The sequence below is a fragment of the Beta vulgaris genome, chromosome 1 (genome assembly GCF_026745355.1).
Source record: "Beta vulgaris subsp. vulgaris cultivar EL10 chromosome 1, EL10.2, whole genome shotgun sequence".
In the NCBI taxonomy this organism is placed as follows: Eukaryota; Viridiplantae; Streptophyta; class Magnoliopsida; order Caryophyllales; family Amaranthaceae; genus Beta; species Beta vulgaris.
Genome location: NC_079202.1, coordinates 49286686 through 49298383, shown reverse-complemented (window position 1 = coordinate 49298383; position 11698 = coordinate 49286686). Strand labels below are relative to the sequence as shown.

Below are 11698 nucleotides of genomic sequence, written 5' to 3'. Positions count from 1 at the left end.
TTCCACCACTAGCAAACTGAGCTTTAGAGAATAGCACGAAAACCAAGGAATAGAGAAGAGAAGGGAAGAGAGAAGAGTGTTTGTTTTTGTGTGTCTGACTGAACAGAATGGCACTGATTTTATAGGGAAGAATCAAGCCAAAAAACGGATAGCAATCAAGACAGAAATCAATAGGCGGATAATTAGGGATTGCCATGAATACTGTAACGGTAAAACGTTACAGAATTCCAACGGCCACACACGCGTAGCTCCCGGGTCCAAAACTTTAGTTAAGTTAAGTTTATTCCCCAAAGCCCAAAGCCCAAGGCCCATGGCCCTGGCCCGGTCCGGGCGGGCGGCGCGCGTGTGTGATAGCAAGCCCAAACCAAACATATCATCCAACCACAAAAGCATCTCTAGTCACAACTCAATAGATGGAAGGAGGGAGGAAATATATAAACATGAAGAAATTCCCTCCCACAAGCAATGTGGGACAAACAAGAAAATGAGCCAAGGCTTTTCCAAGCCTTAACTCCAACAAGAATAATTCTCTTCATAGGTTCAGGATATTTATTTAGTAAATACTTCCTTTTGTTGTCAGGTTTCCTAACATAGTTAAGATTGACCCTCTGTAATCCTATTTATTGTGATCCATAGAAATCTCTCCACTCAAAGAGATTATGACGATCCAACATGGTATCACAGCCTAGGTTTAGACTTTTGTTGCTACTATTTTTCATTCCTCCTCAAAGTCAACTCTTCTTTTCTTTCTCTTTGCGTGTGTTTATCATGGGTGATTAGAAGCATAGTGATTCACCCCCTCCACCGCCAACGTCAATCATATTTCATCCATCCTTAGGTCTCACAAACATTAAAAACCATATTCCACTACTTTTGGATATAGAGACTGTTCAATACTCTAATTTGGCCGAACTCTTTGAAAATCATGCTCTTACTTATAATGTCCATGCTCATATTAATACCGCAATTCTCCGCCCGACTGATCTTGATGATTCTATGTGGAGAAGACTTGATGGTGCTGTGAAACAGTGGATATATGATACGATATCTACCGACCTTCTTCAAACAATTCTTACGAAGGGGTCTACTACATTAGAAACATGGACTCGACTTCAAGATATCTTTCAGGACAATAAAAAATCACAGGTAATTTATCTAGAAAACATTTTCACCTCTATAAGTATTGAACAATTTTTCAGTGCGGCAATGCTATTGCTTATTGTCAACGATTAAAAAGTTTGGGTGATCAGTTGGCCAACTTCGAACATCCTGTCTCTGACCAATAGATGATACTTCGTCTCGTCTCCAGCCTCCACAATTCCGACTTTGACTCGGTGGCCACCATCATTCAATAGTTTGAGCAACTTCCCACCTTTACTAAAGCTCAATATATGCTTCTTTTTAATGAAACCTGCCGCTCGAACGCCACCAACACATCCCACTCCTCCTTTGTTGCTCATGCATCTTCTCCTGGTTCAGCTCAAACGCCCACGCAACAGCAGGCTCAGTCGGCCAACTCCGGCGGTCGTGGCGGTGGCGGTAGGGGTAACCGTGGTAAAGGCGGTCGTGGTCGCAAGGGGCATGGTCGTGGTTTCGGCAAACCACAGCCTACTTGGCAACATCCTAAAAGTACTCGACTCGCTGGTCAAGCATTATCCACGCCCTGATTTCCTATGGTTTGGTCCCCAGCTTCTTCTTGGCCCAGCACTCAGATATGGCCTAATACTCCTTGGTAGATTCCTCCTTGCCCCTATCCTACTGGGCCTCAACTGCAATGCGCACCACAAAGCCTGGTAGGCCCTAGTCCATGTGTACATGAAGCATATGTTGATGGACCATGACCCAACACCCTCCTATGGCCAACCTATACAGTTAATTGAGTTAGGTAATGTTATATCTAATGTCATTCTTGCAAATCCCGATGACACGTGGTACATGGACTCCGGTGCATTCTCTCATCTTACTCATAGCTTAGGTCTCTTTATCCCTTATTTAATTTGAGCACTGATGAGAATATTTTAGTTAATAACGGTGGTCGTGTTCGAATAACGGGTTATAGTCACACTCATACTCCTCCCACACCCTCCCTTCAACCTTTACAATGTGCTTTATGCTCCTGAAATCATTAAAAACTTGATATTTGTTCCCAAATTTACAATTGATAGTCAGTCAGGTGCCAATAGATTTAGATCCATATGGTTTTCTGTGAAGTACCTTCAAACGGGGACAATTCTTACTAGATGCAATAGCACCGGGGACCTCTACCCTTTTTCTACCATCATCTCTCCAGTCAACACTTCTACATCTCTTGCTGTCATCACTCCTTCCACTTGGCACAATTATCTTAGTCACCTGGGCTCTCCAGTTTACAGCTTTCTTAGGACTCATAATTTCATATCTTGTAATAAGGAGCATGACTTAACTTTTTGTTATGCTTGTCAATTAGGAAAACATGTTAAGCTACCCTTTTATTCTTCCACATCCAATACATTAGCTGCTTTTGATATTATTCATGATGACTTATGAAACTCTTCGGTTCATAGTGATAAGGGTCACATATATGATATTGTGTTATTAGATGATTATACTCATTTTGTGTGGACCATTCCACTTGTTCATAATTCACAGACCTTTCAGGCTTTCCTCAATTTTCAAGCATATATCCAAACTCAATTTGGTTGTCCAATCAAAGCTTTTCAAAAAGATTGTAGCTATGAAACTCTTCGGTTCATAGTGATAAGGGTCACATATATGATATTTTGTTATTAGATGATTATACTCATTTTATGTGGACCATTCCACTTGTTCATAATTCACACACCTTTCAGACTTTCCTCAATTTTCAAGCATATATCCAAACTCAATTTGGTTGTCCAATCAAAGCTTTTCAAAAAGATTGTAGCTGTGAGTTTTATACGATCCTTTTAAACTTTTTTGTGCCAAAAATGGTATTGTTTTCCGTTTTTCTTTTCCTCACACATCATCCCAAAATGACAAAGCGGAACGTATGCTCCACACTATCAATATGGTTCGAACCTCCCTTTTTCGTGCTTCTCTTCCTCCATCATTTTGGGTTTATGCTTTAGAGCGAGGTGTCCACGTACCTTCTCAACATCTTGCCTACTAAAACTTTAAGTAATTGGACTCCTACCCACGCCCTCTATTTCCGCCCTCCCTCCTATGAACATTCACATCTTTAGATGCCTTTGCTTTCCAAATCTTTCAGCCACTACTTTTCACAAAATCCCCCTACTTTCCACCCCATGTGTGTTTCTTGGATATTCGGTAAATCATCGCGGATATCGTTGTCTAGAGTTCTTCTCCAACAAAATTATTATCTCTAGACATGTTATGTTTGATGAGTCTAAGTTTCCCTTTAGTGATATCCTCTATTTTCGGAAATCAGACTATAAATTCTTAAGATCTGAGGACCCATATCCTATTTACCCATTATCTTCATCAACAGGTCCATATACCTGTCGGCTCATATACTATACTTCCCAATCATCCTACTTTAGCGCCCCCCTCTCCATCGTCTGGCCCAACACCTGGCCAGCCCAATCCCGCCAACTTTCTCTCGCTTGGACCCGCAACGCTTGTTCCAACACCTGACCAGCCCACTCCCGTGAACTCTCCCTCGCCTGGACCTGCAGCCCACTCCTCACACACGCCAACCTTGTCTCCTACTAGTTCGACCCCTTTCCTTCCTCAAACCGGCCCAAATCTTCTTGTTCAACCATATGCCCCTCCTACCATGCGTGGTCTTCCACACATATAACACAATACACCTCCTCCATCCTCTTCGCAAATGCAAACTAGATCTCGTCATGGTATTGTAAAGCCCAATCCCAAATATGCTTTCAACCCTACTACCATCCCCACAAAATCTCCTTTACCCAAGTCCTACAAACAAGCCTTGGCCGACCCAAATTGAAATGCGGCCATGAATGATAAATTAGTGCTCTTATTAAGAAAAGAACTCTAGAGTTGGTTCTAAAACTACCATAGGGGTAAATCTTATTAATTGCATTAGGCTATTTCAGCATAAACTAACCTCTATAGCTGCTCTTGAAAGACATAAGGGTCATCTAATGGCTAACGGGAAATCTAAGGATGTGGGTATATTGACTGTGATTAGACTATCAGTCTTGTAGTGCGTCCTGCCATTATCCGGATTGTGGTGAGTTTGGCTATGGCTCGTAAGTGGATAACTCATCAACTTGATGTTAAAAATGCTTTCCTCGACGGTTCCCTTCATGAGAATGTTTATATACGCCAGTCTCATGGCTTTATTGATCGTCGCGCTCCTGATCATGTTTGTTTATTGAAAAAGTCTCTCTATAGTCTCAAACAAGCTCCCCGGGATTGGTATTAGCGGTTTGCTAGATTTTTGATGATGATGAGATTTGTGGCCGCTAGAGTGACTCCTTTTTATTTATCAATCTAGCACATATATGGCCTATTTTCTTCTCTGTGTTGATGATATTTTTTTGGGGTAAAAATGTAAGAACTTTGTATTACCCAAAAAGCTAAAAAGCACCAGCCACAACACACACCAACCTCAACACCTCAACAACAAACATACGCTACAAATCAACAACACAAACAGACTACTTGTGGCTAACAACAAAAATAGAGAAGCACACCACTATTAGCCAAAAGGACCAATAATTCTGCAAACCACCATTTCTCACTGTCCCTCCATCTATGACAAAGTTTACCTTTGACTCTAATACACACATCTATCTGAATTTTCTTAACTACATTATGAGGCCTCCACACAGCAGCTTCCCAAAGTGCATGATTTCTAGCTTTCCAGATTTGGTACACAGTGGCAGCAAGGCACGCATAAGCAATTTGTTGTTTACCTTGCTATAAAACTTTCTACCTCATTTCCTCCATGTAAATAAATATTCTCTTCAGCACTCATCCTTATATGCAACCAATTCATAATGTCTTGATAAATCGCCTTGCTGAAAGGGAATTGAAAGAATAGGTGAGAGTAAGAATCATTTCCATGTTGACACAGAAGGCAATCAACATCATGACATATACTAGCTTGTTCTATCTTATCACGTGTTATGAGCTTTCCCAACATGGTCAACCAGGCAATGAAAGAGTGCTTGGGAATGTTGATAGAATTCCGGACCTAGTGTTGCCACCCTGCACTGTCTTGTTCCCCTCTAAGCCATATGTAACCTGGTTTCACAAAGTACTCTCTGCTGCCATCCAGCCATGAGTTGTTACTATATACAGCTCTAAACTTATCCCTCATTCTACAAATGACTTTGTAGTACCAGCTAGCAGCGTTAGGAGTTACATAGCTCCACCAATTCTCATACTTAATATAAATACTATGCACCCACCTAATCCATAGAGTATCTTCTTTTTTGCAATATGCCATGTGTATATTCCAATTGCTGCCATGTTCCACAAAACACAGTCCCTGATACCCAAACCACCACTCTTCTTTGGTTTGTAGACCCAATCCCAACCTACTAAAGGAGGTTTATGTAAATGAGACTTGCCATCCCCTAGGAATGCTCTACAAATCTGCATTACCTTTTGCATCACACCTTTGGGAAGGATAAAAACTTGCGCCCAATATGTATGAAGGCTGAGCAATATAGAGTTCACTAGGACATTTCTTGCAGCATAAGACAAATGCCTAGAAGTCCAGCATAGAATTCTATTAAGAATCTTATCCACTAGAATATCACAATCTGCAACTGAAACTCTCTTGGATGTGATAGGAACTCCCAAGTAACGAAAAGGGAAATTACCTTTCTTAAACTCAGTCACCTGTAACATCCTGATTTGCATCTCCTCGGGTACATTACCAAAGTAAATAGCAGATTTTTCATTGCTTGCACTCAACCCCAAAGCTTGAGAGAAAGCCTTAAGTTCCCTAGTCATAAGCACAATAGACGTGACATCCCTTTTGCAAAACAACATTAGGTCATCAACAAAAATGAGGTGAGTAATCCTAAGAGAAGAGCACCTATAATGATAAGCAAACTCATGTTTAGGCATCATCTTCTTAAGAATTCTAGTAAAGTATTCCATAACTAACACAAACATCAGAGCTGAGAGGGGGTTCCCCTGTCTAAGGCCTTCTTGCCCTTGAAAAAACCACATAACCCACCATTAATGCTTATAGAAAAGGCAGGACTAGTGACACAGGTCATAATCCAACCTTTGAACTTCTCAAGAAACTTCAGCTTGCTTAATAGATCACCTAAAAAAGCCCAGCTAACAGAGTCATAGGCTTTCCTTAGGTCAACCTTCATTATGAATTTGAGAGGTTCACTCTTTATTTTATAATGATTTAATATATCTTGACAAATCAAGATATTATGCATGATGTGCCTATCCTCAACAAATGCACTTTGCACTTGATCAACTATGCAAGGTAAAACTAACCAACTTTAATCTATTACAAATCATTTTAGATATGATCTTGTACAAAATGTTGCAGCAGGCTAGAGGAAGAAACTGACTAACATCTTCAGGTTGCTCAACTTTAGGAATCAAACAAAGAGTGGTAGCATTAATCTGCTTGAGTAATCTACCAGTATGAAGGAAGTCCAATACTGCTGCCATAATATCATGACCCACACAAGTCCAACCTTTCCTAAAAAACCCACTTACGTAACCATCAAGCCCAACAGCTTTTCCCTCAACAATGTCAAATAAAGTAGCTCTAACATCTTCTATAGAGAAAGGAGCACATAATTCCTGCTGCTGCCTACTATTCACCACCCTACCTTCAGAAATAACAACATTACTCACTCTGTTGTCTACACTACTCTTAGTTCCTAATAGTCTTCATAGTACCTCAAGAAAGCAACTCCAACATCACTAGGATTCTCCTACCAAACCCCATCAGTGTCCTTAATGCGGTAGACATGGTTTTGTTGTTTTCGTTTCCTCAAACAAGCATGAAAATAAGCAGAGTTTTCATATCCACCCTTTATCCAAGCAATCTTTACTTTCTGTTTTAGAAGACTAATTCTTGTTGTTATCAACCTAATATACTCTTGCCTAGCCAGCACCTCCTGCTTGTGTAATTCATCATCCAAAGGCTGCTGATAAATTGCTTTTTGGATGTTAGTAAGCTTAGTAAGAGCAACCTGGGCATCCTTCTCAACATTTGTTAATCTCTATTATATAAGCCAAGGGAGGAGGTGTGGTGTCCTTTTTTGAAGTGACTAAAATACCCTTAATGATCTAATTAATGGAATGAAAAAAATTACAAAAGCAAATCATTTAAAAATTCTCATTCCAACTTGCCATTTAAAACAAGTTTAAAATGGTATATGCATCAAATACTTCAATCAAAAATTAAATGGACAAAACATTTATACCTTATAAAAAAAGATGGCATACATAATGTGCACATGAAAAGTCTGAACATTCACTATCTTTGATACTCTTTAATCCAGTTAAACCAACTCATTATTTTTGTTCTTTCTGTTCAATATTCATTCACAAAAAATTAATGTTAACAATCACTCACAACCTTTTTATTTTTTTTACATTGGCGAATTAATATATCTAAATTCATCTAACTGTTGAATTTTTCACATTTAAGTTTAATCATAAATAAAGTACGAATGGAGTATCTAATAGAATAACAAATTTTGAAATTAACGCACGCATCGCGTGCATATGAAAGCTAGTCTATCTCTATGTAAAGCTTTCAAATAGGGTTTAAGCCTCTTAAGCTTTTTAACAACTTGGTACATTGCAACTCCCCGAACACTACCTTGCCAGCTCTCTGCAACTATGCTAAAAAAACCCTCATCATCAGACCACATGTTACAAGACTTGAATTGTTTAGCTTTCTGCACCACGTCAGCATCCAGATTCACAACAATAGAACAGTGATCTGAAATACTCTATAGTAAAAAAAAACAGCATAGCAGCCCTAAAAGAATTGAAGCAACTGTCATTGGCCAAAACTCTATCAATCTTAGAGAAAACCTTGCTCTCTCCCTCTTATTTATTTGACCAAGTGAAGAAAGGCCCACTAGAAGGGTGATCTTGAAGCATACAATCTCTCATCTCACACAATTTCGAAATCTCTCACACAATTATTGAATCCATAGACCACAGTAATCTCAAACTGCTTCCTAGTGGCCTTATGAACCACCTCACAATGAATGAATTGAGCCCCATACTCAGACACATCCATTACAAAGATACTAGGTCTCTAGATTAACCAAATTATCCCTCCAACATAAAACTGGTAATTAGTCATAATATACCAACCATCACACCCATTAGGGTAGACTTTATGGAAATTCCCAGCACTCACCCTAGTTTCAAGAAGCCCAAACTGTCCAATTTTATAGTGAGATAAAACCCATTTAACATCACTATGCTTTTGAGGGCTATTTAGCAACCTACACTATCCATTAGGAGGCTTCAATACCTCTTCTTCCTGCATCTTGTTAACAGCCTCTAGCTGATCATTAGTTATAGGTGCCACACCAGTTAATTCCCTGTTCTGCCCACTAACATCATTGAGTAAATCAATTCTCCTTCCATCTTGTCCCAGCTCAGGATTCTCTACTGTGCTGTGAGGAGCAGGGATTATTACCTTGTTGTCTCATCATGCGCCAGCCCAACAAGAGTTGCTCCCACATTAGTACCATCAACAACCTCTTTTTCAACAACAACTGAAACCACCTTCTCCTTCACAATCCACTATTTCCTAGGCTTCAATTTTTTCAAGGCTAGTTCATACTTCTTTTGTCTGCACTAGTCTCCAGTATGACAAACACCCTTACACTCCTCACAAATTATCGGTTTACAATCATATAACACCTTCTCACTCACTTTCAACCCTTTCTCATTAATAAACACCACCTTATCAGGTAATGTTTGACTAATGTTTACTTCAACAAGAACATGAGCATACTCTACGAGATCTTTTTGTGCAGTTGCTCTATCAGACCTAATAGGCTTCCCTATTAGACTGGCTATTTTATTAAGAGAGACGTGCTCCCAATATTTGAGAGGGAGGCCAGGGAATCTAATCCATGTTAGAACCACAACCATTGTCTCCTTCATTAGGTCTAAGTCAGCAGACCATTCTTTCATAAACACTGGTTTCTTATCATACGAAATTGGTCCAGCCTCTATAGCCAAATGCTTACCCTCCAAAGTTCAAAATCGCACAACAAAAACACCAATAACTCCCACAACAATCCTATAAATACCATATTCCCCCCAAACTCTCCTAACAAATCCGTTCACAATTTAAAACGGCAATTTCATCCCTAACACATAACAGACAATCGCAGATTCCTAAAAAACAATCTCATCCTTCATATCATCCTCAGTAATAACCACATCATTAGCAGAATCAGAATTCACATGTCCAGGAATATTAACATTTAGATCAATTCCTTCCTCCCTAATTGTTTCAAATAAATTTTGGCGCCAAAATTGTTACTTGGGTTGCTAACAAGTTGCTGTATAGGGTGAGGGGATGGATTAACCAAATTCCCAGAATTCTGCCTCAAGGGCTTTTGAATTGACGTTATTTAGTTCTCCATTTGACTTCTCGCAACCTCAAAGTTTACTTTATCAAGGTTTGAAGCATTGACATCCACCGAAGCAACATAGTCATCATCCTTCGCCTCTTCCAATGTCCAGCTCAAAATCGAACACTCTGGAATATCATTCACACTCTTCATTTTTTTTTGCATCCGTTTGAGGTTCTTCACCAATTTCACCGGTTACTTTGCCTTGCGACCACCATTTCCTTTTTTCGAACCTTTTGCCATGGCTCCAGCTAGATTGCTGAGTTTCAAATCCAGGAAAAAAAATGAACAAAACGTGACAAACAGTGAAAATCTAGAGAGAGGAGAAAGCTTCTCTCACTAACCCATTTTTGTGTTCTATGTTGATGATATTGTTCTCGTCGCTTCTTCTGATAAGCTCCGTCAATGTTTAATATCTCAGTTGCATTCTGAATTTCGTATGTCAGAATTGGGTCCTCTTAATTATAATCTAGGTATTGCAGTTTCCCGTAACTCATCTGGTATGATGCTCTCACATCAAAAATATGCCCTTGAAATTCTAGAACATGATGGTATAGGAACTTGTAAATCTGCAGCTACCTCGGTTGATACTAAGGCCAAACTTGGCGCTAATTATGGTCCTCCAGTTCGGGACCCTACGCTCTATAGTAGTTTAGCAGGTGCTCTTCAGTACCTTACTTTCACTCGCCCTGATATTGCTTACCTGGTTCAGCAAGTCTGTCTCTTTATGCATGACCCTAGAGAGCCTCACTTTCAGGCATTGAAGCGTATTTTGCGCTATATTGAGGGTACTATTGATCATGGGTTACATTTATATCTTTCTGCTTCTACATGTCTTATTACGTACACTGATGCAGATTGGGGTGGTTGTCCTGACATCCGATGTTTGACTTCTGGCTATTGTTGATTTCTTAGTGACAATGTCATCTCTTGGTCGTCCAAGCGTCAACCTACTCTCTCTCGTTCGAGTGCGGAAACATAATCCCGAAGCGTTGCTAATGTTGTTGCTAAAGCTTTTTGGTTTCGTAATCTATTATTTGAACTTCATTGACCCCTTCGGCAAGCACTTTTGTGTATTATGATAATATTAGTGCTATCTATCTTTTGGGCAACCCCGTTCAGAATCAACGCACCAAACATGTTGAGATGGACATCCAATTAGTCTGGAAAAAAAGGTTGTGATTGGTCACATTCGGGTGCCACATGTTCCTACTCGCTATCAATTTGCTGACAACTTCACTAAGCTTCAAGGAATTCAAATCCAATCTTAGCATACAACCTTCTCTCGCTATGACTACGAAGGCGTGATAGAGAATATATGTCAATAATTCTCTTCAATTGTTTAGGATATTTATTATATAAATACATCCTATTGTTGTTAGGTTTCCTAACACAGTTAGGATTGTTCCTTTGTAACCTTATATATTGTGATCAATAGAAATGTCTCCACTCAAGGAGATTCTCACAATCCAACACTTAACATGGTTATTCCTAAACCTCATGTATTTCCATTATTAGTGCATTCTCGATTATGTACTCCATTTTTAATGAAAATTACTTATGAGCCATGAAATAATTTGAATTGTCTTATATACAAGACAAAACATGTATTTCTAGAATTTATTTGGTGAATTGGGTTATGACTCCTGAAAATTTTCTTCAGGAAGAGTGAAAAATTGATGAAAGAAAGAGATAGATATTTTTTCATCTCTTATTTGTCCGACTCCTCTAACATCACAAATATTACGTACATTACAAATTTAGAGTACTTGTTAGTTCATAAAAATTTCGTTAGGTAGTAATGTAAAGTTATGACTTATGAGGCATTTATGGCGCTTGATGGGTAACTATCGCTGCTCAGGGAGAGTAGGCTAAAGAAACAAAGGATGAAGTCTGAACCATAGACTGTGACTGGACATTGTTTAATATCATCCGTATATAATTAATGGCCCGTTTCTGCAATACTACAAATTAGACCCAATTCAAATATATCAAGGGTAATTGGGCTATGAATTTGCCCATCAAGCAATAAAAATGAGCAGCCTCTTTTAGCTGGGCACCATATGCGCAATTGGCTACAATCCAATAATAGCCTTTTCAGTATTTTAACATGGGCCTCTTGATTATCTCGTGCAACACCCCCC

At 39.3% G+C, this 11698-nt stretch overlaps 1 protein-coding gene across 1 annotated transcript; it reads left to right on the top strand.

Moving 5' to 3' along the window:
- The first annotated feature begins 9993 nt into the window (after positions 1–9993).
- Positions 9994–10461, top strand: LOC109135334 (uncharacterized mitochondrial protein AtMg00810-like). The gene has a single exon (XM_019250247.2). The coding sequence runs from the start codon at positions 9994–9996 to the stop codon at positions 10459–10461; it is 468 nt and encodes a 155-aa protein (XP_019105792.2).
- The last annotated feature ends 1237 nt before the right edge of the window (positions 10462–11698 follow it).